Here is a 26,106-nt window from a genome sequence, read left to right as displayed (position 1 = left end):
CAAGTTTCCCGAGTAGTGCAGACACTGCAAGGTTCCAGGCTGTCAAGCAGTCCTATCCTCAGTGGCTGCCCTACATCCTGAGCAATGGCATGATAGCTGCTCGGAACTAAGACAAGAACAGAGGGGGGCAGAAGTGGCCTGGATTAAGCTCTAGATGTCAGATCCTGGCCTTGTACCTGCCAGGGGTCTGGGAGAGGCCATCTGCCCTCTCTTAGCCTCAGTTTCCCTCTCTGTAAGCTTGGATAGGTATGCCTAACTCATGGGTGTTGGAGGTTAAGGAAAGTGTAGATTGGCCCATAGTATATGCTCAGTTAGTGAGGAGTGTCATTTTGGATGAACACCGGTGTTACATGGCTTGGGCCTGGCACAGATTTGCCCACTTAGGGTTCCTTCTGCCTGTGTGCTTGTGGAAGAAAGGCTCTACTTGCCTTTTGCCTCCTCTGTAGCCTGATCTGTCCACATGCAGCCAGCTGACTTTTCCCTTCTCTGCCTGTATCTAATTATAATGTGGGCTATCAATTTACAGTTCTGTCTTGCAAGGAAATGCTTCTTTGCAACAAAAAATCCTGGAATGTAAATTGCAGATGACACTTCCTTGAGACTGAGGGCCAGCAGCTCTGCTGAGGGTGCTCCTAGCTGGGCTGGTGAAGGGGTTTGCAGGAGACAAGGCCAACTGCTCCTTCCAGGCCAATCATAGAGCCCTGTGTCATGATGGGAAGGGTCCTTATGAAGTGTGAACAGTGAGAAGGCAACCTGACACAATTGTGGTATTGGTTACTGTATACCACAGTTTACACAGCTGCAATCCCAAAGTCATTAGCCTCCACTGCTGCACATGTCCAAGACTGGATCATTCCAGTCCCTGAAGCTTGGTTAGAGAGAACATATTCCTTAAGGACATCAATCCTGCCTAGATGGACAACATGCAGATTTTTTTAGCACAGGGCCATCAGCTGGCCCTACCTGCCCTCTATCAAAACCTCAGTGCTCTCTTCTCACTTCTATAGGACTCATGAGCTTCCTTGGGCAGAGCCACTGCCAGCAGGAGCCTTTAGGTGCCAGGCAGGTTCCATGCACATTAGGATGGGCTCAGGCCAAACAAAGGATGATTCACTGCAGTGTGATTGGTTCTGGAGTGGTGGTCTGCTGGCCATGGCAAACTGCTCCCTTGTGAACAAAACAGTGGCCCATGTTCAAGCCAATGGTTGACATGTAGAAATATGAACCCGCTGATGCCAGGTGCTCCCATTTTCCATAAAAGCTAGTAATATGGATTTTTAGGGACAATATGTAGACTTTCAATGTTGACTTCAATTTTGGGGAAATACTTGAAAGACTAACATACCATATCAGCAGGACTTGCTCAGCTACAGGCAAGAATCTATTTTCTTTAAAGCAGAATTTGTAAATGTTGCCTCAATCAGTGGGAGCTGCAAGAAGACCTGAAGCAGGAGAAATCAGGATAGCCATATCCAAGGTTGCCCTGGAATTTTGAGAAATTGTTCCATTAGTTCATCGACCTAAGGCTAATCAAGCTTCAGGGACTGGAATGATCCAGTCTTGGACATGTGCAGCAGTGGAGGCTAATGACTTTGGGCTTGCAGCTGAAGACCTGCATGTTATCCTGGCCGAATCCTTTGGGATCCTGTCTACCATCTGTCCTCTCTGTCTCCTGGTGTTTACTTCAGGGTCTGGGAAGCACTAGGGAAGCCTCAGCACCCTGGTAAAGGTCTAGGGCCTAGACTTGCACCTCACATATCAGTGTTTCCACACTGAGAGAGTAAGTGCTTCCTGAATCCTGGGCGGGTCGTCTGTAGTCCATGAAGCCTCAGGCAAAGGCAGGGGAAGAGCAATCATGTGAGACTTCCAGAACCACAGCTAAGACAGAACTTATCTTTACCTGGGAGATTCTTCTGTACAGAGTCCTGGGCTCTTTGCCTGCCTCACCTGAGTCCCATCTCTGCTACTGGGCCTTCAGCCTGTGATAGGCAAACAGAAAGACTGGGAGGAGGAGGAAACTCCATGCATCAGGAAGTCATAAGGCACCCAGGCCTGGACAACCAGCTCCGGCATGGGACAGGGCTGTTTTCAGCCTTGTTATCCTAGCTCTTCTCTCATGTATATGGTAGACCCCATGGAGGGGACCTCCTACACCCTTCAGAGAGTATTTGGACATTTCGGGGTAAGAAACCCAGGGCTGGCATTGCCCCTATGCAGGAGATGAGGCTGAATGCCTTAATGGGCTCCAAAGATCAAGGGTGGAGGTGAGGGGACCCTGAGTGCTCAAGCCCCCTCAGCACTCATAGTGGACCCTCAGTGAAATCAGGTGAGGATCTGACCACACGGGTCACACATCTTGGTTTTGACGTAGTTGCTTCCTTATGAGGAGTCCTTGGAAATGCAGTTTTTGGGTGACCTGCTATTAGTAGCCAATCAGAGGAAAGACAGCCCTCATCCCTCCCTCACACAGATCTTTGGATATTGACTTTGCAGAAGAATATGATATGAGATTTTATGATACTGACTTACATCAACACACGATGGATGAAATTGTTTGCAGATATAAGTTGGATGTCGACAATATCCTCCGTAAGTAGCCACCTTGGTGCCTCTAAGTGACAAACTCCCTACAATAGGCTGCCTTCCCCTCAGCCAGCCAGGCCTTTAAAGCCCTTGCTGACCGTTCACTGTTGGTCCTGTGAGGATAGATCAGCATGGACAAGTAGAAGGAGAGACCTGGCTGGGAAGCCTGGTGACCTATACCTCAAAGCTGGGAAGTCATCAACCACAAGAGCCTCTCCTAGCAGGGCTTTAACCCTTGCCAGGAATGGCTGTGGTGTGCTGGGTGTGCCCCAGAGCTGTATTCCCCCTCCCTTGGCTCAGCTTTCACTGGCCTTGAGAGACAAGGACCCGAATCCATTGAGTCTGCTGGCGAGAAACACAGGCAGCCCTGGGCCAGGTACACTGGGAGCTTCACAGGAGAATGTGTGCATCTGGGATTGAGACAGGATGCCAGCTTCCAGGCCCAGGCCCAGGAATCCTGGCACAGGCACACATTACTTGTCTGACCTTGACCAAATGAGGGTTCTATTCTCAGCTTCTTTTTCCTCTACTGCAAGATGAAGTCAATATGACAGTCGAGCTAAACCACATCCCCTATGTAAGCCTATAATGTAAGGAAATACTCAGGCATCAGGTATTCCTCCATGATGGGTGAGTGGCCAGTAGAAGCACATGTTGGGTACGTAGATGTGCCCTCATGCTGAGATGGGTGTGATCCTGCCCAGAGAGCAGGGTGGTACAGTAGGACTATCTCCCACTGAGCCCCCCCAGTGCATTCATTGGACCTGATGAGATTGTGTGCCGTGATGTCTTACTGCAGGGCCATCTGGTAAACCCAGAGCTACCTCCAGACATCACAACATTACACAGTAAATGTTTCAGTCCCTTAAGAGAAATGGTGTCTCTTAGGGACAGGACAGGCCCCACATTCCTAAGCAGCTGTCCCTTCCCCTCTATTCGCTGTGCCTTCTGTTGTTTATTGTGGTCTCAAGAAGTGTCCCTCTCCACATTTATTTTCTTCTTTGTTATTTCATTGTCTCCCTCCCATTCCTCAAATGTAGGGCCCTTGAGAGCAGGGACTCAACCTTTTCCATTCCAACCAGGCATTGCACAGGGCCTGGTGCATGGCAGGGGCTCAGAGGAAGGCAGCAAAGAGAAGCTGGCATCTTCCAGTGTTAGTCTGCTTGCCAAGGGCCAGCTGAGGGGAGATGGATGGATGGGCATGCTCATTGACATTATTCTCTTGTGGTTTTCTCCTAGATAAAAAACCTCTACTTAAGGATGATGAATCTTTAGCTTGCCCAGGACATGTATTTAAGGAGCCTGGACAGTAAGTACCTCAGGTCAGGAACCAGTGGGAAGTTTTTGTCACCATGTGCTATGCAGAATGTGGGATGCTACTTCTGCTGTGACACTACATGTCTGTTTCAGAGGGCTCAGGGCATCCTTCATAACTACTTTTATTGGTCCTCCCCTGAGATGCTCAGGGTTCTGCTGTGGCCCAGTCTCTGCTGAGGAGGGCAGAATATGAGACCTGATGTTCCCAAGGGTGGTGCCTTTGCTACATGCAGCCTATCAGGGCTAAGCCAAAACTTTGTAAATAGAGAAGGGTCAGGATGGTGACACCAAGCCGACCTCCTTGGAAACTTAGCCTATGGCCACGATGGCATCTGACCCATGCAGGGTTCCTCATGCCTCGTCAGCCTTCACTGTAGAGGTTGACCTTGTAGGGCTTGGGATGAGCCCCCTCTTATCCATGCTGTGTGCTCAATGATGGACCAAAAGCCTGCTTATCAGAGTCTTTACAATGAGGACAGCTGTAGGCTGTGGTTTGAGCCAAGTGCAAGAGCAAAACGTCTGCAGGGTAGTACACACGACATGACCTTTCTGTGCTTTAGGGTGGTCATCGTTCAATACAGCCTGAACAATGGCGTCACCTTCATTGAGGAGAGCATGAAAGTAACCAGCCTGAATTGTGTGAGTGCCACGGTGGGGCGGCATCCTCCATCCTGGGACTGTCAAGAGCACTGGCATTGGAGGAGAAGATAGTTGGCTTTTGGGGGGGGGGGGGCACGGAAAGAGGACACATGCTGGAGGGCCTGAGAAAGTAGCTTATGCAGACAGGCAGCTGGGACGACTTCTCACAGCCAGCTTGGGGCCCTCAGCCCTTTATTGGCAAACCATCCGCACATCGGGCTTGTGAGGTGCCCTGGGAGCACTTCCACAAGAGCACCTGCCATGTAGCTTCCTGTCCAGCAGGTGCTGCAGAACCTCTGCTGTCTCTCTCTGGGAACCAGGTGTCCCTGAAGGCAAAGGAAAGGGAACGGTTAGGCTCTAAGCAGAGTCCAGAAATGGTGCTGGGGCTCTGCCACCCCGCCTCGCCCCTTGCCACGTCTGCTGGCCCAAGAATAGTGGTGGGGAGCTCAGGGCTCCATCCTGCATTCCAGCTGGGCAAGTGGGAGAGGCTTGGAGGCAAGTGTTAGGAGCCCGAGTCCAGGACCTCTGGGGCAGCGGGGTGCTCCAAACCCGGGCCCCAGACACAGGGGATCTGGAGGGCGGGACCCACTGTGGCCCTGTGCAATCAGGGTGTTTCAGCAGCTGCTGACACAGCTGAACCCACACACGCCCATCACTGCCCGCAAGCCCAAGCCCACTTGAGGAACACCCCTGTCATTTTGCAGAGGGCATCAGCCTCCCCTCTGCCTCTGCTGCTTTCTCGTGCTCCTCAGCCATCTGTCTCCGCTAACTCTCTGACCTCTGCTGGACTTTGCTCTCCGGCACTAGGTGGGAAACTGCCAGGGCTGTGGGGAGGTCCTGGGACTCAGCTCAGGGACGGGTCGTGGGAAAGAGGGTGCTGCTCCCAGGTGCCCACTTCTCGGAGCTCCACATCACCCGGGCACCTGGGGCGGGGCAGCATGACATGGGCGACAGGCACAGGAAGAGGGCTGCCTGGGAGGAGCAATGCCCGTGCCTGATTGCCACCAGCCTGGTGTCCAGTCCCAGCTGGGAGGGTTCCAGCAGCATGGACAGTCCTCTGATTGTGTGTTTGCTTGTGCCAGGACAGGCACTCATCAACCAGTAGATCACACTCAGCCATTTGACCCTCAGGAACCTAACTGACAGGCCGCCCTCAGCAGGCACATTTAGGAAAGAACTCAGGAGGAGCCTGAGTTCATGGGCCCCCACCCTGCTTCCCCCTCCTGGGCACAGACTCTGTCCCCTGTAGCTCCCCTGCCTCAGGGAAAGCCGAGCATTTGGTTTAGGGCAGGACTGCACCGCGTGCGGCTGAGGCGTGCAGTGAGGGCTGGCATGTCACACATGGGGATTCTGGTCCTTGTGAGGACTCTGGGCCAGAGCCTCGGAACGAAGCCAGTGGTGGGCTCTGTGGCCCAGGGTTCCACAGCGGCTCTTTGAGTGCAGTCTTGTCCTCCAGGCCTTCAGTGCTCCCTGGAGGTGGGGAAATCTGAGTTGAGTGGGAACACGCGATGTGCAGGTGTAGTGTAAGGTGCTGGGGGGAGGCACCCAGTGAGGGCCATCCAGACCCACCCAGGACTCTGACTTTGGTGCTTTTTGCAGGGCAATACATCGGAGCCCACAGATGCCCCAAAGGAGGAGACTTCAGTCCCCACAGTTGTCACACAGAAGACAACAGTGCCCACAGTTGTCACACAGGAGGCACCAGCACCCATGGCTGTCACAGAAAAGCCTACCCTTGACTACCTATTCCCATTGTTCGTCCCAACCCTGATCATTATCGTGGTGGTGATCTGCTGTCTCTGTTGCTGCAGGAAGGTGAGTGACCCCTGTGAGTGATCCACACGGCCCTATGACACAAACTGTCCCCAGGCCACAAGGTAACCAAGCCCCACTCACCCCATGATCTTGCCAGTGGGTAGGTTCCCATCAGCTCCCAGTTCATCACATGAGCAAACACAGGCACAGACTGTGTCTACCATTCCTGGGCAGAGACTCAGCTTGCATCTCAGGGACCCCCTGCTTCATGCTTGTGTCCAGAAGTGGCCTATGAGTTGCCCTGTCCTCTGGGGAGAAGTCACCCCAGTGCCCAGTGACAAGGGAGGCATCACAGCAGCCAGGCTTCTGGAGAACTCAGGGAGACCAAGCACCAGAAGAGGCCTCTGATGCTGAGAGAGGAAAGCGGGTCCCATAGAAGGCACTGGGGCCCACAAAAGAGAATCTGCTGGAAGGGATGATTCCTAGCCTCTGGGGCAACTGAGCCTTGGAAACCCGTACAGATTTCTGCACACAACCAGTGCATCCCTCCTTCCTTCCTCAGTCATTACTAAGGGCCAGGACATGATGGGCCCCATACTTGGCACACAGGGACGGGAAAGGAGCTGCCACCATCTTGCACACAGGAGCTCACAGTCTGGTGTCTGCTCTGGTATTGGTACCTGGGGGTGGCGGGTAAAATGTCAGCCTCATAGGCTGTGGCATCAGGGCCCTAGCAAAGGAGAGACACTGGCCCCCGGGGAGGGAGAAGGGCAGACGTACTGGCTGCTGGGTTTGCAAGGACATGGGACAGAGCTGGGTGAAGGAAGAGGAAACCACAGAGGTGGGAAAGGACAGAGCAAAGCAGCAAGACAGAAGCAGGCCGGATTGCTGTGGAGGGGGAGCTGTGAGGACAGAAAGCGGGAGTGGGGGCTGTCAGCACAGAGTGGGGACTAGGGAAGGCTGCGGGCTGTGGGGGGTGAGGGGAGAGGAGGAAGGGAATTGGATGTGTTCTCTTGTCTTCATGTCATGGAAGGGCTCCTAATGAAAACTACTGCGTGGACACCTCCGCCAGGGACCAGGCACCCTAGTCTGGCTGTCTCCCTGTCCACCGCCAGGGAGGTCCGATATCCCTTTGATAACCCAGGAGCCTGAGCCTCGGGATGCTGGAGCCGGTTGGCCCCATCCCATAGATAGTGGGCTCGCAGACTGACACCCAAAGCCCACGTTCTGTCCCACTGCTGCTGAGTAGGGTCCCCTTCTGTCTGCATGGCTGAGCCAGTGCCCTTCATGCTCCTCCAGCCTATGTTCATGTCTCTTTAACATTCTAGCCCTGCAAGGAGCTACCAGTGCAGAAGATAGTAATGGTAAGTCCTGATTTTTGTCCTCATGTCAGCGTGCCCAGTGCCCACACAGACCTTCACAAAAGGGAACCACACAGACCTTCACAAAACCTGCCTGTGGGACATTTCTACCCCCTGCCCCACTGCCTGCCACCTACCTGGGCAGAGAGAGCTGGCTGAAAAAAGAGGGTGATGGAGCGGCAGGGAGGGGCCTCAGGAGGCCTTAGGACTCAAAACACCTTTCCCAAGTGTGCGCCACAGCCTGATCCAGGGCCTTTGCCACCAAATTAGTAACTTGAGATAACCTGTTTCAGCAAGTGCTGTGATCCTCATTGAAATATTAGTGGCTTTTAATTTTTTTATCAATTTCCAAAGGACTATTTATAGTACACAGGTGAACTTTCAGAAAAGGAGCCGTCGATTTCAGAACTTGGTCCCTGCCCAGGCTCTGATGTATGTTGGGCTGCATTTTGTTGATCTCCATCCCTGTCACCCGCCAGGGCAAGAGGTTTGGCCACAATTATATTTTAGTGACTACAGGCTGGGGGGGTGGGGGGAGAGTGTGTTACTTGGCATTGAGCTGTGTGAGGCAGGCCCGGCCCAGATGAGCACAAGGAGCCAGGGCCAGTGAGCTGTCTGTGGATCCTCAGGGTAGAAGCCTAAAAGAGATCCAGAGGAAGTAGTTATAGCAGGACACTATGTCAGAGGAAGGGGACCGGGCCTGGGTTTGGGTAGGAAAAAGACCCCACTGGCCAGCGCTGTACTGACTGATGGCACTGTTTCCTGAGGAGGCTGGATCTGCCAGGGGCAAATGAATGCAGCCCGGGCCCCTGCAAATGCTCCCACCCTGACAGCCCTCCTGTCCACTGCACAGCCCTAAGACCAGGATTTTCCACCAAAGGCAGACCCCGGGACCAAAGGGACAGGAGAGACTTTGTCAGCCTTTGGGGAAAAGGTCATATTTACAAATAAATTGTATTTCCTGGTTTTTACCATGTGGGACACTGCCATAGTGTAGGATGCTACTGATGTGTCCTTAAAATCTCCCAATGCACCATTGCTGAGTGGCCACTAAGAGGTGCGGGAGCAACAGATGTTATATGTCTGCACCAGAAGCTCCCAGACAAAACGGCAGAATGTGCTTTCTCTTCCTAGAAGCCAGAGACATGTATACAGACACGTACCCCGGTGATTGTCCCTTCTTGTATGTACCAGGAAGACACTATAAGACGGATAGAGGTGAGAAGGGCCTTTAGGTGGGGCTGAGGGACAAGGGAGGGCAGCCAGTCCATGGCCCCACATGAACCGTCGCTTGGGTGGAGATGAGCTTTGTGGGCACGACATCAATCGCTGGGCACCAGAGAAAATGCCGAGGCCATCCCAATCCTGGGCCCCAGGAGAGGTCAAAGAGTGTGAGGGCTCCTGCCATCACCAACACCACTTGGAGCCCGGCACCAGGCTTGGAAGGGGCCCAGGTCTGCAGATGTTGGTGGCTGGCCACAGCCCACCAGTCCCAGGCTGTCTGAGGTTGTCAGCAGCTCCAACAATGGCTTCCATTTTCTTGGCCACCAGGCAGAGGAGTAAAACACAAGCTCAATCACAAACAGTCTCCCACAGGTCAGAAAAAGAATCGTTTAAAGAAAATTCTGAGCAAAGTTTGTTCCATGAGTCAGCTCAGCAAAGTGAGGGACTAAGCTAACTACGTTGTCCTTGGACGCACTGACATGGGGACAAGGGGCTCAAGGAGGAGGAGGCTGTGAGGAAACATCCTCACAGAAAGTGCTAGGGCCGCACCCTGGGAGGGAGCTCCCAGCCCTGCAGGGGGGCATGAAGACAGGGTGGGGAGGCGCCAGGCAGCCCTGGCTGAGAAAGGAAGAACCCCATATTCTTCCTTTATGGGCTGTGCCCTCCTCCTGGTCCTGCATCTGTGGTGATGCACCCGTTGGAACCGCTGTACCAGGGCCCGGGCACATTAGTCCTAGTCCCGCTGTCTCCCTGTTTACCCTGCAAGGAGCCCCAGATGGCAACATGACAGCCTGCAGACATTCAGCCTGGGGGCTCAAAGAAGCCAAACTGCCTCCAGACAGGGCAAAGGTCATGGCCTGGGGCTTATTCCTGCTCACAAGGCACAGCCCCACCTGCCCCCTCAGTAGGGCCCAGAGAGGCCTGAACTGCAGGTCCTGAAGTCAGGAGGCCACCTGCCCCTGGGTCCAGGGCCTCTCACTGGTGTCCTCCCCTCCTCTCTCCGGAGAAGCCCCGGGATCAGCCCTCGTCCCCACCTGCTCCTGATGTGCCCCAGTGCAGGCCCTTGTCCTCTTCTCCCAGCTCCTGCCCAGCTCCCTGATGCCCACATCACGTTCCCCTGCAAGACCTCTCCTTGCGACCCCGCGTGTCCCCCACCTTGGACCCTTCCTCTCAAAGTAGCCCCTGCCTTCCCCTCCTACACCAGAAATACAGACTCATTTCGGGTTCCAAAACAATCTGTGACCTACAGTGACACTGCCTGCCCTGAAAGCCAGCCCCTGCCACAAGGCCACCAAGCCCCTGCCCCAGGCGGAGACTACAGGGCGGCCTCGGTGTGTTCCTGGGGACAGAGCCCTCTGGAGCCATCTCAGGCAGAGGGGCCGCTACCCCTCTGGAGGTGATGGCCAGGCCCTGGAGCTTCCTCACAGCCACATCTGCTTTTCAGGGCAAACTGGACACCTTGTGTGACTTTGTGCAAAGCTGCAACCAGATCCCATTGATGTGGTGTCAGCCCAGGAACGTGGTAAGCAGGGGCACAGGGATGTTCCCTGGGCAGGCGCCCTTTTCTCTTTGCCCTTGACAGCTGAGCTTAGGGACTATGGGACAGAGAGCCCTGTCCAGGCATCTTCCGGGATGCCGCCCCAGAGGAGGAGACGCGGTGCTCATGAGCCTCCCGTGTGGATTCTGGATGCGGCGCCTGCATTTCCTTGCTGGTCCCCATCAGAAGGACAAGAAACTTTCTTGGGGAGAGTGTTACCCAGTGCCTCCAAGCTTAAGTGAAAGAGGCTGGAGAAGGAGGCAGGCCAGCAAGTTCTCCTGACCCCCAGCCATCATCCCTCCCCACCGAGCTCCCCAACCTGTGTCTGCTGGATCCACACCCTCATCCTCTGAGACTCTCCTTGGCAGCTCCCTCATGTGCCAGGAATGCTGGAGGGCATGGTGACACCCCCATGTTGTTGACCAACATTGCGTGCTTTTGCCAGCTAGTAGAGTCCCTCCACATGCCACTGCCTGTGACAATGGGGAGAAGCCTGCATGTTACAGGTGTTCCCCTTGGAATTTAATAGTTGTGATGGCTAATTGTTACAGAGTTCCTCCTATGCCAGCTGCCAGTCTAAGAACTTTCCATAATTTCACGTTCAATCCTGTCAGTAACTGTATGTGCAGGTACTAATATGCCACCTTTTCCAAGGGGGAACTAAGGCACAGAGAAATCAAGCAACTTGCCCCAGGTCACAGAACCTGGGAGTGGCAGAGCTGGAGTTGAACCCCAGGGCCTGCCACCACCCTTCTCACTGCCTGCCCCCCATCAGGTCAGCACTCATGAAACCATAATGGTTTCCCCAAAAACAATGCAGGGCTCAGAATTAGGGCCCATGAAGAGCATGCTCCTGGCTTGCCTGGGAATCATGTGCCTAAGTTTCCCCATGATCAGAACCTCAGACTGGGCCAGGTGCCTGGAGGACGTGGTGTCCCCAGTATCTATAGTGAGGGCTGCATTAGTCATTTGCTTGGTTCAGGCAAGCATGACTGTCCCTGGTGGCCAGGTGAGCATTAGGATTCCTGGGCATGCCTGGGAGTGGGGACCCTGCCGAGGAGACACACTGGATGTGTGTCAGCACACATCCAGGCTTGCCTGGGAATCATTCCCTGGGCTTCCCCATGATCACACCCTTTTCAAAGACTGGGCCCAGTGCCTAGAGAATGTTGTGGTCCCCAGTATCTGTAGTGAGGACTTCCCTGGTCACATTCAATGAATACTTACTGTCTGGCTGGGCAGATGGACATTCAGAATGCTGAGCAGTATCATTTTCTTCCCACACCAAGAGACCGATGGGTTCTGCTGCCATCTTCCCATCACCCATGGAAAGGTACCCCTACACTCCCTGGCTTTGGGGGACCTGGATCCTGGCCTGAGGGCTGAGATGAAGGCTTATCCCTTCATCACATACTCCCACAGAAAGCCTGGGAAACACTGGAGCTGCAAGGCCTGTTCCTTGCTTCCCAGGCCCCCAGTCCAACAGGGAACATCAAGTCCAATAACAGAGGGAAAGGGTGTTCTGAGTCAGAAAACCTGGGGTGGCTGGGGGACACAGGGAAGACTTCCAGCAGCTGAACAGAGTCTTAAAATAGCAGCCCAGCCTGGAAACCAGCACCCAGGAGAAGAAGGGCATCAAGAAAGGCCTACTGTGTTGGTCCAAAGGGTTTAAATCCCTTGAGCCAAAGACACCAAAGCCTTCTGGTCCTAATTCCAGTGGCTTCCCAGTGACCTTCTCTCTCTTCTTTTCCTATAGGGGAAGTATATCATCTTCAACTTCGTGAATCCCTTCTGCGGGCAGTTGCCCTATAGCCCAAACGTTTGCCTTCCACCCAGCCAGGAGTGCTTTCATCTCAACAGCTGCTGCTCACAATGCCAACACTCCTCCTTCATATGCTCCCAGCCACCCTCCAGGATGCTGTCACTGCTCCCTCCTCCTGCCCATGCACTCTCCAGAACTACTTTGTCACTCCCACCCCCATAACCCAGCCTCTAAAGTCCCCAAGACCCAAGACTGTTAAGAGCTCTTTGTGTACCGAACTACTTTGTCACTCCCACCCCCATAACCCAGCCTCTAAAGTCCCCAAGACCCAAGACTGTTAAGAGCTCTTTGTGTACCGAATTGGATATATATATATATTGAGTCTTGGTTTACGATCAAAGGAGTTGGAATTGTGGCTGATCAACAAGAATTTGTTGCCTGGTAAGCATTGTTTCGCTGTATGTGACGTATCTATACTGCTCCTGCCAGGACAAAGCACCCTGTTGTTCTGTGGATGCAGACGTTGATGCGCCCGAGTCCCCACAGCCCACTCTTTATCTGTCATGTGGAGATTTAGCCAAAGTCTGTTCTTTGAGGAAAACCCATAGTGTCTTTGAAATGTGAATATGCCCTGTGTCAACCAGTCATTGGCTATTATTTAATATTTGGGGCAAGTTACTTAATCTCTCTGTGTTTCAATTACCTCATTGAAAAGATGGAGATAATGGTGACTTCTCTACAGGATGGCCTTTAGGGTGATGGTGTGCACTGCAGTGTGCCTAGCACAGGGCCAGATCCCTACTAAAGACTCAGATGTACAGTAGCTAATGTCTTTGTTTTTTGTTTTAGGAGTGGACAGAAAGATGAGCTCAGAGATATCAAGAAATATCTGGTGAGGTCAGGACAGTCAGAATGGAGACCATGCCTGAGCCTTTCAGCTCTGGCCACCAGGGCATGGGGTTGGTATACCCCCAGGTTCACCACCCACATAACCTCCAAAACACCAGTGGGAAAAGCCATGGTATTTACTGCCTCCTTCAAAAATGTTAATTCCTTTTCCATACCCTTAATATTTCTCATGATACAAAGGAGAACCGTGGTGCCCACTTTCCTGAGCTTTCAAATCTGCTTCCCTCCTGACAGAGGCAGACTTCCCAGTTGTTCAAACCCTTTCTCATTAAGTCTGTGTTGACCTGATCAAAGTTTTTCTTCTACACTAACATGTTTGAAAACCATCCATGGACAAGGCCCCATTTTTAAAATTCCAGAACATGGGAGTGACATTATAGCATTTCCCTGGACCATGGTGTCTGAAAAGGGCAGGAGAAATTACTACATTCTGACCTCACCACCCCTCTCCCAGGCTGTCATTGCACTACAGTGAAAGGGTTCCCTTCGGCCTATGGTTTCTCCGGGGTGGGGGGGGGGGGAGTAGAGAGAGAGACTAAGGTGAACATCTAGCCTTTCCCACCTTTATGGGACACTCCCAGAAAACCTACTCTGGTCTCCCTAACCAGAATCACAGGTGTAAGCTGTAGGGATTGAGTGTGGAATTTGATTTGGATGGAATAGATAGGAAGGTCTCATAGCCACCAGTGTTCAGAAATTGGCAGATTGTGTTCCCCCTCTTGGTGATCCCTGAATACAGATACTAGCAAGTAGTTCTCAAAGAGAACCAAGCCAATGGTCCCATCTAGTCAAGGAAACTTTGGTCAGTTCTGCCTGATTCAGGCCACCAGCCAACAAGCCATACAGCCCTTACAGCCTGTTGTAGCCCTTCACCCAGGCAGGGAAGCAAATTTCTACCCCCATCTACGAGTGAATATGGCCTCCAGTTCACACTCAGGAAGCCTAACCAGAATACCTGAAAGCTGCATAGCTCATCTTATTTCACTGCTTACAGTGGCATCCAAGCAAAGAATGCATCCAGCAACTCTTCCCAACTGCAGAACCAAAGTGGTGGCCCTATCTGGCCAGAGAACTTTGTGGGCAGTTCTGCCTGATTTTTGTCTATAACCAATGAACCATCTTGGAGTCTGTTCTGCTGCCCTGCCTAGAGAGGGAAATGGGTTCATGGCCCCACATGCTACTGAGTAGAGCACTAGGCAGTCTGACCAGAGAACTTGGGCAACTACAGAGCCCGTTCTACAACCACACTGGTGCATGGAATCAAGAAAACAGTGCTATCTGACTGTTCCCAGCCAGTATCACTCCACTGACCTCAGGGCTTGGACAGTGGCCTCACCCAAATAGAAAGCCTGATAGCAAGCCCCACTTACTCAAATACACTGTCTACTGACCCTTCCAGAACCTCAAGCTGAGCTGACTTGTGAAGAACTGTGTCTGCCGGAGCAAACTTGTAAAGTCAGGACTAAGAGACTGTTTAGTCAAATGTGTACATACCAACACAATGAATCTGAAAATCACAATCAGGTAAACATGACACAGTGAGTACAAACTAATAAAGTTCCAGTAACTGACTTTAAAGAAATGGAGATATATGAACTTTATGGCAGAGAATTCAGAATAATCATTTTAAAGAACTTTAGTAAACTACATGAACACACAGGCACAAAACTAAACAAAATTAGGAAAAACAATACATGAACAAAATGAGAAGATCAGCAAGGAAATTGAAACATTGTGAAAAGAAAGCCTTACCGAGATGGAGTCAGAAGGCCAACATGGAATCTACCCCAAAAACCAAGAGCACACTTTACACACTGAATGTTAGACAATTTGACAATAAATTATACTAAAAAATTAAAAAAAAAATTTTTTAATTGAAAAGGCCAACAGGGGGAGCTCTCAGGCCCTACCTCTCCTCCTCAATTTCAGACTCCACAGGAAGAGAAAGTCCACAACTACTTTATTATGCTGACAGGAGGAAGAAAGGTTTTCCTCCTTCCCCAGCAACAGCCCTGCCAATGAGAGACTGGTCTCAACTCAGCCAATGGAAACTCACTATACTTCAGATTCCCAGTTTACTCCAGTGACTTTTTTTTTTATAACAGCCCTCCAAACTTCCCTTTTCCTCTATTTAAAGAGCAGTCCTCTCCTTTGTTCTCAGGATTTGCCTGTGGTTTTGCAGTAGCTTGCCTGTTCCAAATTGCAGTTCTCTGCTATTCCTGGTAAAATAACTGACAGTTTTATTTCTAAGGTTAACAATAATTGGTAATCAGAAGTGGGATCTAGAGAAGACCCCCAACAATTCCAAGGCTGGTGAGCAAACAGATGGTGGTACCCCCCAGAGCTAATTGGACTCACTGCTTTCTTGCCAACCCTGGAGTTTGAGGGTAAGTTTTCTCCTGGATTTTGTGCTCCACTCTTTGTGTATGAGTTCTCTTGGTTTTATTCAGAATCTGTTTTCAGGCCTTGTCCTTTCTGTGAGTATAGCCTTTGGCCTGACACGTTTTTGGAAATGGACTATTGCTATTGAACTGTACTGGCCTTTGGTCTGATTTCTTTGGGAACTAGCCCATTCCTATTGAAACTGCACCATTTAGAAATTGTTCTTTTTGCTCTAGATTAACAACAACAACAACAACAACAACAATAACAACAACAACAAACCCTCCAAGAATGGGATCCCAGTCATCAAAATGCTTTGAGACTTTCCCCACCACCACTGGGACTTTAGATTTAAGATCTGTGGTGCCTCCTCATGCACATTTATAACTAAGTGGACCAACTTAACCAAAAGTAATTTAGAACTGCATCGACCACTGTGGGGAATTTTCAGTCTCCCACACTTGTTTTTTTCAAAATTAAATTAGAAAGTCATGGCTTCAGCTAACAAAAACAAATGAAAACAAACAAGCAAATTGAATGGGATGTCTGTTTTAACTGGTATCTTGAAACTTCCAAACATTTTCAGGATTCTAAGTTTGCCTCTGTCTTTTTGGGGGGTGTTTTAACTCATTTACTCCTAATCAAAAATTCATTTGGATACATAATATATACAAAATTCAAAAGTTACAGAGGGTATGCAATGAAAAAGAAGTCTCCCGCCACTACGCCTGCCCAGTTCCCTTCCTGGAAGGCAGCCTCAGTTACAAACCCCTCTGTTTCTTTCCAAAGTTAATCAATGTATACATAAGTATATATGTGCATAGTATTTTATTTTTTCTTTTATTTTTTAATTTTTACTTTTATTTATTTATTTAATTTCAAGTTAGTTGACATACAGTGTAGTATTGGTTTTAGGAGTAGAATCCAGTGATTCATCTCTTACATATGACACCCAGTGCTCATTCTAACAAGTACCCTCCTTAATACCCATCACCATTTAGCTCATCCCCCCACTCACCTCCCTTCCAGCAACCCTCAACTTTTTCTCTTTAAGAGTCTCTTGTGGTTTGTCTCCCTCTGTTTTCTCCCTCCCTCCCTCTTTCCTATTTTTCCTTAATTTCTCTTTTGTTCATCTGTTGTGTTTCTTAAATTCCACATGTGAGTGAAATCATAAAATATTTGTCTTCCTCTGATGGACTTATTTTTCTCAGCATAATACACTCTATTTCCACCCACATTGTTCCAAATGGCAAGATTTCATTCGTTTTCATCACCAAGTAATATTTCAGTGTGTGTGTGTGTGTGTGTGTGTGTGTATGTATGTGTATATATATATATATATACATATACATATATATACATATATATGTATATGTATATATGTATATGTATATATATATGGCATATCTTCTTTACTCATTCATCAGTAAATGGACATTTGGGGTCTTTCCATAATTTGGCTATTGTTGATAGTTCTGCTATAAACATCAGGGTGCAAGTACCATATCAATTCAGCATTTTTGTATCCTTTGGATAAATACCTAGTAGTGAAATTGCTGGGCTCTAAGGTACTTCTATTTTTAATTTTTTGAGGAAACTCCATACTGTTTTGCAGAGTGGCTGCACCAGTTTGCATTCCCATCGGCAGTGCAAGAGGGTTCCCCTTTCACCACATCCTTGCCAACATCTGTTGTTAACTGAGTTGTTAATTTTAGCCATTCTGACAGGTGTGAGATATGTCATTGTGGTCTTGATTTGTATTTCCCTGATTATGAGTGGTGTTGAGCATCTTCTCACGTGTCTATTAGCCATCTGGATATCTTCTTTGGAAAAGTGTCTGTTCATGTCTTCTGCCCATTTCTTCATTGGATTATTTGGGGGGGTGTTGAATTTGATAAGTTCTTTATAGATTTTGGGTACTACCCTTTATCTGATAGGTCATTTGAAAATATCTTCTCCCATTCCATTAGTTGCCTTTTAGTATTGTTGATTGTTTCCTTCACTATGCAGAGAATTTTTATCTTGGTGAGGTCCCAATAGTTCATTTTTGCTTTTTATTTCCCTTGCCTCCAGAGACATGTCTAGTAAGACGTTGCTGCATCCAAGTTCAAGAGATTGCTGCCTGTTTTCTCCTCCAGGATTTTGATGGTTTTCTGTCTCACATTTAGGTATTTCATCAATTTTGAATTTATTTTTGTGTATGATGTAAGAAAGTGGTCCAGTTTCATTCTTCTGCATGTCACTGCCCAGTAGTTCTCCAAGCACCATTTACTGAAGAGACTGTATGTTTTCAATTGGATAACTCTTTCCTATTTTGTCAAAGATTAGTTGGCAATACATTTGTGGATGAATTTCTGGGTTCTCCATTCTGTTCCTTTGATCTATGTATCTGTTTTTGTGCCAATACCATACCTTTTTGATGATTACAGCTTTGTAAGACAGCTTCGAGTCTGGAATTGTGATACCTCCAGCGTTGGTTTTCTTTTTAACTCTACTTTGGCTAGTCAGAGTCTTTTCTAGTTCCATACAAATTTTAGGATTGTTTGTTTTAGCTCTGTGAAGAATACTGGTGTTATTTTTATAGGGATTGCATTGACTGTGTAACTTGCTTTGGGTAGTATCGACATTGTAGTAATATTTGTTCTTCCAGTCAATGAGCATGGAATGTTTTTCCACTTCTTTGTGTCTTCTTCAATTTCATTCATAAGCTTTCTATAGTTTTCAGCATACAGCTCTTTTGCCTCTTTAGGTTTATTCCTAGTTATCTTATGGTTTTTGGTGCAATTATAAATCAGACTGATTCCTTGATACCTCTTTCTGCTGCTTCCTTATTGGTGTATAGAAATGCAACTGATTTCTGTACATTAATTTTATATCCTGTAACTGCTGAATTCATGTATCAGCAGTTTTTTGGTGGAGTCCTTCGAGTTTTCCATGTCATTTGCAAAGAGTGAAAGTTTGACTTTTTCCTTGCCAATTTGGTTGTATTATATTTCTTTTTGTTTGACTGCTGAGGCTAGGACATCCAGTTCTATGTTGAACAGCAGTGGTGAGACTGGACATCCCTGCCATATTCCTGACCTTAGGGGAAAAACTCAATTTTTCCTCACTGAGGATGATTTTAGCTGTGGGCCTTTCATATATGGCTTTTGTGATGTTGAGGTATATTCCTTCTATCCATATTTTCTTGAAGGTTTTTATCAAGAAAGGATGCTGTATTTTGCCAAATGCTTTTCCTCCATCATATTGACAGAATCATATGGTTCTTTTTTTTTTTAATTTTTTTTTTCAACATTTATTTATTTTGGGGACAGAGAGAGACAGAGCATGAATGGGGGAGGGGCAGAGAGAGAGGGAGACACAGAATCGGAAACAGGCTCCAAGCTCCGAGCCATCAGCCCAGAGCCTGACGCGGGGCTCGAACTCACGGACCGCAAGATCGTGACCTGGCTGAAGTCGGACGCTTAACCGACTGCGCCACCCAGGCGCCCCGAATCATATGGTTCTTATCCTTTCTTTCATTAATGTGGTGTATAACATTGATTGATTTGCAAATATTGAACCATCCCTGAGACCAGGAATAAATCCCACTTGATCATGGTGAATAATTCTTCTACTGTTCTGTTGCATTCAATTTGCTAGTATCTTGTTGAGAATTTTTTTCATCCTGGTTCATCAGGGATATTGGCCTGTAATTCTCCTTTCTGGTGGGACCTTTGTCCAGTTTTTGAATCAAGTTAATGCTGGCTTCATACAATGAGTGTGGAAACTTTCCTTCCATTTCTATTTTTTTGGAACAGTTTGATGAGAATAGATATTAACTCTTCTTTAAATAGCTGGCAGAATTCCCCTGGGAAGCCATCTGGCCTAAGACTCTTATTTGTTGGGAGATTTTTGATAACTGATTAATTTCTTTGCTGGTTATGAGCCTGTTCAAATTTTCTGTTTCTTCCTGTTCGAGTTTTGGTAGTGTGTGAGTTTCTAATAATTTGTCCAGTTATTAGTTTCTAATAATTTGTCCAGTTTTTTCCAGATTGTCCAGTTAGTTTGCATATAATTTTTCATCATATTCTCTTATAATTGTTTGCGTTTCTGTGGTGTTGGTTGTGATCTATCCTCTTTCATTCATGATTTTATCTATTTGCATCCTCTCATTTTTTTCTTTTTGAGAAGTCTGGCTAGGACATTATCAATTTTGTTTATTCTTTCAAAAAACCAACTTTTAGTTTCATTGATTTTTTCTACCGGGTTGTTTTTTTATTTGTTTGTTTGTTTTTATAGTTTATTTATGCTCTCATCTTTAATATTTCCTTTCTTCTGCTGGCTTTGGCCTTTATTTGCTGCTCCTTTTCTAGCTCCTTTAGTTGCAAGGTGAGGTTGTGTATATAGGACCTTCCTTGCTTCTTGAGATAGGTCTGAATTGCAATGTAGTTTCCTCTTAGGACTTCCATTGCTGCATTCCAGAGTGTTTGGACTGTCTTGTTTTATTTTCATTTGCTTCCATGTTTTTTTTTATTTCTTCTTTAATTTCCTGGTGAATCCATTCATTCTTTAGTAGCATATTCATTAACTTCCGTGTCTGTGAGGGCTTTCCAAATTTTTTCTTGTGGTTGATTTCAAGTTTCATAGTATTGTGATCTGAAAATATGCATGGTATGATCTCAATCCTTGTGTACCTGTTGAGGGATGATTTGTGACCCAGTATGTGATTTATTCTGGGGCATGTTCCATGTGCATTGCACTCAAGAAGAATGTGTATTTTGCTGCTTTAGGATGAAATGTTCTGAATATATCAGTTAAGTCCATCTGTCCAGTGTGTCATTCAAAGCCTTTGTTTCCTTGTTGATTTTATGCTTAGATGATATGTTCATTGCTGTAAGTAAGGTAGTAAAGTCTCCTACTATTGTGGTATTATTATTCATTTTCTTTATGTTTATGATTAATTGGTATATATATTTGAGTGCTTTCAAAATGGGGGCATAAATATTTACAATTATTAGATCTTGATGGATACACCCCTTAAAAATGATATAATGCCCTTCTTCGTCTCTTATTATAGTCTTTGTTTTAAAAAAAGTTTCTCCCAGGGGCGCCTGTGTGGCTCAGTTGGTTGAGCATTTGACTTCAGCTCAGGTCATGATCTCACAGTTCATGGGTTCAGGCCCCACATCAGGCCCTGGGCTGACAGCTTGGAGCCTGGAGCCTGCTTCAGATCCTGTGTCTCCCTCTCTCTCTGCCCCTCCCCTGCTCGTGCTCTTTCTCTGTCTCTCAAAAATAAATAAATATTAAAAAAAATTTAAGTAAACTAAAATATAGTTTGTCTGGGGTGCCTGGGTGGCTTTGTTAAGTGTCTGACTTCAGCTCAGGTCATCATCTTACAGTTGATGGATTCAAGCCCCAAATTGGGCTCTATGATGACAGCTCAGAGCCTACAGCTCTCTCTGCCCATCCCCCACTTGTACTCTTTCTCTCTCTTTCAAAAAAATAATCAACATTAAAAAATTTTTTAAAAATATGTCTGATGTAAGTATGGCTACTCCAGATTTCTTTTGATGTCCATTAGTAGGGTAGATGATGGTTCTCCATCCCCTCACTTTCAATCTGCAGGTTTCTTTAGGTCTAAAATGAGTCTCTTATAGGCAGCATATAGATGGATCTTATTTTTTTATCCTTTCTGATACCCTATATTTTGATTGGAGCATTTAGTCCATTTGCATTCAGATCGATTATTGAAAGATATGAATTTAGTGTCATTGTGTTACCTGTAGAGTTGGTGTTTCTGGTGATGTTCTCTGATACTTTGTAATGTTTGTTGCTTTGCTCTTCTTTTTTTTTTCTTCCACTTAGAGTCCCCCTTAAAAGTTCTTGCAGGGTTTGTTTAGTTGTCATGAACTCCTGGAGTTTTTGTTTGGGAACCTCTTTATCTTTCATTCTATTCTGAATGACAGCTTTGTTGAATAAAGGATTCTAGGATGCATATTTTTCCTAGTCAGCACATTGAATGTTTCCTGCACTTCCTTTCTGGCCTGCCAAATTTCTGTGGACAGGTTTGCTGCTAACCTTATGTGTTTACCCTTGTAGGTTAAAGATGTGTTCTCCCTAGCTTCTCTAATAATTATTTATCTTTGTATTTTGCAAGTTTCTTTATGATATGTCATGGTTTTGATCTGTTTTTATTGATTTTGAAGAGAATTCCCTGTGCCTCTGGACTAGGATGCCTGTTTCCTTCCCCCAGATTAGGGAAGTTCTCAGCTAGACATTGTTCAAATAAACCTTCTGCCCCTTTTTCCCCGCTCTTCTTCTTCTGGGATTCCTATGATACAGATATTGTTTCATTTCATGAAATAACTCCGTTCTCTAAGTCTCCCCTCATACTTTAGTAATTTCCTTTCCCTCTTTTTTTCAGCTTCATTATTTTCCATAATTTTATCTTCTATTTCACCTATTCTCCCTTCTGCTTCTTCAATCCTTGCTTTCATTGTATGCAACTTATTTTGCATCTCAGTTATAGCATTTTTTATTTCATCATGACTAGTTCTTAGGTCTTTGATCTCTACCACAAGGTTTCTCTGGCGTCTTCTATGCTTTTCTTCAAGCCCAGATATTAGTCTTATGACTGTTGCTCAAAATTCTTGTTTAGATATATTGGTTATATCTGTTTTGAGCAAGTCCCTGGCTGAGACTTTTTCTTGGCTTTTCTCTTGGGTAGAATTTCTCCATCTTGTCATTTTGTCTAAGTTTCTGCCTTTTGCATGTTTTAAAAGCTTATTATGTTTCATGCACCTAAGAATACTATTATATTAAAAAGGATTCATACACTGCCCAGGGCCTGGCACATCAGAAAGTGTTTCTGGTATATGCTGTGTGCACTCTACTTTTGCATTTTGGCTGCTCTTTCCCACTGGTCCGTCCTTTGGAGAGCTCCTCCCTGCTTCCAGTGGTGGAATGTTTGGACCTTTAACTAGGTGTGCTCTGATTTGTTTGTTGAAACAATCCTGGGGAAAAAGGGAGGGGGAACCTGATCCCATAAAAAGAGAAAAGGAAAGGGAAACAAAAACAAACAAAAACAGAATAAAAAACTGTAGGGCTGATTCCAAACAAGCAAACAATAAGAATGGGGGGAAAAAGCAGAAGAAAATGGAAAAGAAGTAAAAAGCAAAGAATAAAAAAGCCTGATCAAAAAAAAAATAGATGAAATGACAAAAAACAAATAAACTATGAGCCCAATTCCAAAAGAAAAAAAGAGCTCTCTGTGGTTGCATGGAGGGTGCTGGCTGTGCTTGTCTGGAGGAGAGTCAGAGTCAGTATTGCCCCAGTAAATAAGCAGTTGCCAGGCACCAAGGGGCAGGGTTTCATGTAAGCCAGTTCTGCTTCCAATGGGGGCTGCTGTGTTGCTCCCTGAAGTCCCACCATGTTGGTGTTTGGGGGTAAATGGTGCCACCCCAATCTCGAATGCCTGGACCAGGAATCACAACCCCCACTATTCAGGTAGCTCTCACAGAATAGCGAGGGCAGTAGCTCACCCTGAGCCACAGCTCTCCTGCATTTTTTCTTTGGCACATGGCTAGGTTCCACAACCCAAAGTCTTAAAGGACCTAGCGTGGTGTGGATCCCTTCCTCCAAAGTAGAGCCTCTCCACCCTGCTGATAAAAGGCCTTTGGCTGGCACCTAGAAGGTCTTTTGTCCTCAGAGAGGCAATCAACTCTCTTCCAAAAGTACTCCAGGAAGGGGATCGTTCTCTCCCAGTGCACCCCAGAGATCTCTACACCCCACTATGCACTCCAGGGCTAGCTCCCTCCTCCCCAGGAACACACACCACAGCTCTTATCTAGAAAAAGTCACACACTTCCAAAACCTCAGAGTTTGAGCTCCAAAAGCTGTTTGCAAAAATGAACTGGGACACTTAGTACTTCTCGCTCCCTAGTCCATGTTCCAGAGAGGTTTTCCTCTTGTGCTAATATCAATGCCACACTATCTCAATGCCTCTCTCTTTCTCTCCACAGAAAGGGTTCCCTCCCTTCCACAGCACCATCATTTTTCTCTTCCCCAGTTCACATCCACACACCTCTCCCTTGCCAAGCTGTCACCCTCCAACAGTGGAGATCCTTCTGCCACTCTGCAGATCGATTTTCTGGGTGTTCCAAGTAATCTGACCTCAATACAGCTGTGTCTGAGAGACGAGGAAAGCCCAGTGTCCCCCTACTTCTCTGCCATCTTAACTCCTCCTTCACAAAAACACTATTTATTAAGTTAACTGAGGCAAACAATTAAAAGAAGTCAAAATGGTCTCTAAGACCTTTTCCCCCTTCCCCTGTCTTCTTTTTCTACAGACACTTGGCAGCCACCTTGTGCTCAGACTCCACCTCTATCCTCTCTGCCAAACTTAACTTTTGCTCTAAACCTCTCCCCACACCCTCCTTTCTTGAACATATTAAAACCTGACTCTTTAAAGTTAAGTCTTCTGAGGATCTAAATAAACCCCAAATTTCTTATGTTCCTTGGACTATGGCTGAACTTCAAGGCATAAAGAGCCTTCTAAACTAATTGAGGGCCTCCGTAGGTTTGCTGAAGTGCTTCAAACTTACCAACCCAGTTTCTCAGATTTATATCAATTACTCCACATGCTTTTTAGTAAGGTCAAGGCTAAACTCTGGATGAAACTAGTCAAATAACATCCTGGGAAGAATTTAGAGAAACAGCCCCTTAATTTTTGGCAAGATGCTAGAACACTTGCTGAAAATCTCCAGTGAGAAATTACAGTAGCTTTTCCCAAGCCTGTTGACTAGAACAAACTTCAGTCTTGTCCTCAAAAGCCTGATGAACCTGTCCATGACCATTACAACTGAGTATAAATTGTTTTTAAAGGAAATTCTTGTTTTCATTTATACACTGAATCCACCAAGATAGGACTTTGGCAAACCAGCTCACTTGCATCCTGTATTACTCACCTGAAAGAAAGACCACAACAATTCTCAGTTTTCAGCCCCAGAAAATGAAGGGCCCTAAGCAGAACTTAAAACCTCCTAGTTTCTGTTATTATTGCAAAGCACCAGAACATTGAGCAAAAGGTTGTTACAAACATGAGCATTCCATAAACCTTCAGGCCTCTACTCAGTCTTTCCAGTGTCCTCTTAGTTCCTAATGATGGGTTTCCAAGGAGCTAGAGGGGTGCTTCCCAAATCTCCCTCTTAAATGGCTGAGAAATTGAATGAATTTGTCTCCAGGTAGAGAATGAATTTGTCTCTGTCCTCATTGACACTGAAGCTATGCTCTTCGGGGCTCAACCCCATTCCTATAAAGCAGCCCCAGTCTCAGAGTGCTAAAACAGTTAAGATAGTAAGGTTCTGTAATAAACCTCAACAGGTTCCTGTCTCTGAACCTATTCCCTTTTATCTAGGCCCTTTGAGATATACCCACACTTTTCTCCTTAGTTCCTCTACCCCTATTCATTTATTGGGCTGAGATTTCTTAGAAAAGTTATCATGCCAGAATATCTTTCAAAAGGGGGAAATAATCCTGGAATTTGACAGTAGTAATCAAAATAGCCAACCAGGAGAGTTAAGTGACATTTTAACATCTTTTGTTTGCTCCATCTCTGATGGCACTAGAGCTGGGGACAATGATTATGTGTTCCTATTGGATCAGCTACCATCCCCTCTATGGGAAAAATCTACAACTGATACTGGAAGAATCAACACTACATCTCCCATAAAGATTCATATATATCCCTCAAAACCTCTCCCCAGAATTAATCAATACCCTATAAATAAAGAAGCCTTTCAAGGCATTAAGCCCATAATAGAAGATTATGAGAATTAAGGCCTGATTATTCCCTGCACTGGTCTCTGCAGTGCCCCTATTTTCCTGTGAGAAAAGCCAGTGACTTGGGATGGAAGTTTTTCCAGGATCTTCAAGCAATACGTGGCACTATTATCCCTTGGTACCCTGTTGATCCTAACCTCCGTGTGCCACTAACATCCATTCCCACTGAAAGAACTTTTCACTGTAATCAGTCTATGCAACACATTTTTAGCATTCCAGTTGAGAAGGATAGCCACTGTCTTTTTGCTTTCACATGGGAAGAATGGAAATACACCAGGACAGTAATGCCCCAGGGTTTCACAGAGTCCTTCTTACTTTTTACAAACCTTAGAAGCTGATTTGGATGATAGAACATTTTCTTCAGGCTCTACTTTGTTAAAAATACTTAGACAGTGTGTTTCAATACTCCCCTTCTCACACCTCTTCACAGGAAGATAGCATCCACCTGTTAAAATCTTTGGCCTTAAAAAGACATAAAAGCTCTAGAGAAAATTGCACTTTGCTCAAATTCAGGTTCAATACTTAGGGCATTTGACCTCAGAGCAAGGAATGCATTTGGATCTAAACAAAACCCTTCACAACTGCTTGATGCTGACATATTACTTTTTGACTCCCCATGACAATGTATACGAATCTCCTCTACCAATTGCGGATTCTTCATGGCTTACTGATGGTTTTTATTTCAAGTATGAAAATGATAAAAATTGTGATTGGTATGCTATTGCAACTTCTTTTTGAAGTCTTTCAGGCAGTACCTTTACCTTTGGCTATTTTGACCCAACAGGCTGAGTTATATGCCTTTGTTTGAGCTTGTT

At 46.7% G+C, this 26,106-nt stretch overlaps 1 protein-coding gene across 2 annotated transcripts in view; it reads left to right on the top strand.

Annotated features, from left to right (window-relative positions):
- Window positions 1–12,623, top strand: part of LOC122492952 (anthrax toxin receptor-like) — a 33,437-nt gene extending 20,814 nt beyond the window's left edge. Inside the window, exons 9-16 of one of the 2 annotated variants that reach the window (XM_043596797.1) lie at window positions 2,494–2,589; window positions 3,823–3,892; window positions 4,461–4,539; window positions 6,139–6,354; window positions 7,623–7,658; window positions 8,790–8,873; window positions 10,324–10,401; window positions 12,173–12,623. In XM_043596797.1, coding sequence (XP_043452732.1) covers window positions 2,494–2,589; window positions 3,823–3,892; window positions 4,461–4,539; window positions 6,139–6,354; window positions 7,623–7,658; window positions 8,790–8,873; window positions 10,324–10,401; window positions 12,173–12,400 — 887 coding nt within the window. In that variant the 3' untranslated portion in view covers window positions 12,401–12,623. The remainder of the gene's footprint in view (window positions 1–2,493; window positions 2,590–3,822; window positions 3,893–4,460; window positions 4,540–6,138; window positions 6,355–7,622; window positions 7,659–8,789; window positions 8,874–10,323; window positions 10,402–12,172) is intronic. The other variant, XM_043596798.1, reaches the window with a different exon arrangement.
- Window positions 12,624–26,106: the final 13,483 nt, after the last annotated feature.

Source organism: Prionailurus bengalensis, chromosome D2 (assembly GCF_016509475.1).
Source record: "Prionailurus bengalensis isolate Pbe53 chromosome D2, Fcat_Pben_1.1_paternal_pri, whole genome shotgun sequence".
Taxonomy (NCBI): Eukaryota; Metazoa; Chordata; class Mammalia; order Carnivora; family Felidae; genus Prionailurus; species Prionailurus bengalensis.
The sequence above is the reverse complement of the archived record's forward strand: the minus strand, read 5'-3'. Positions and strand labels throughout refer to the sequence as shown.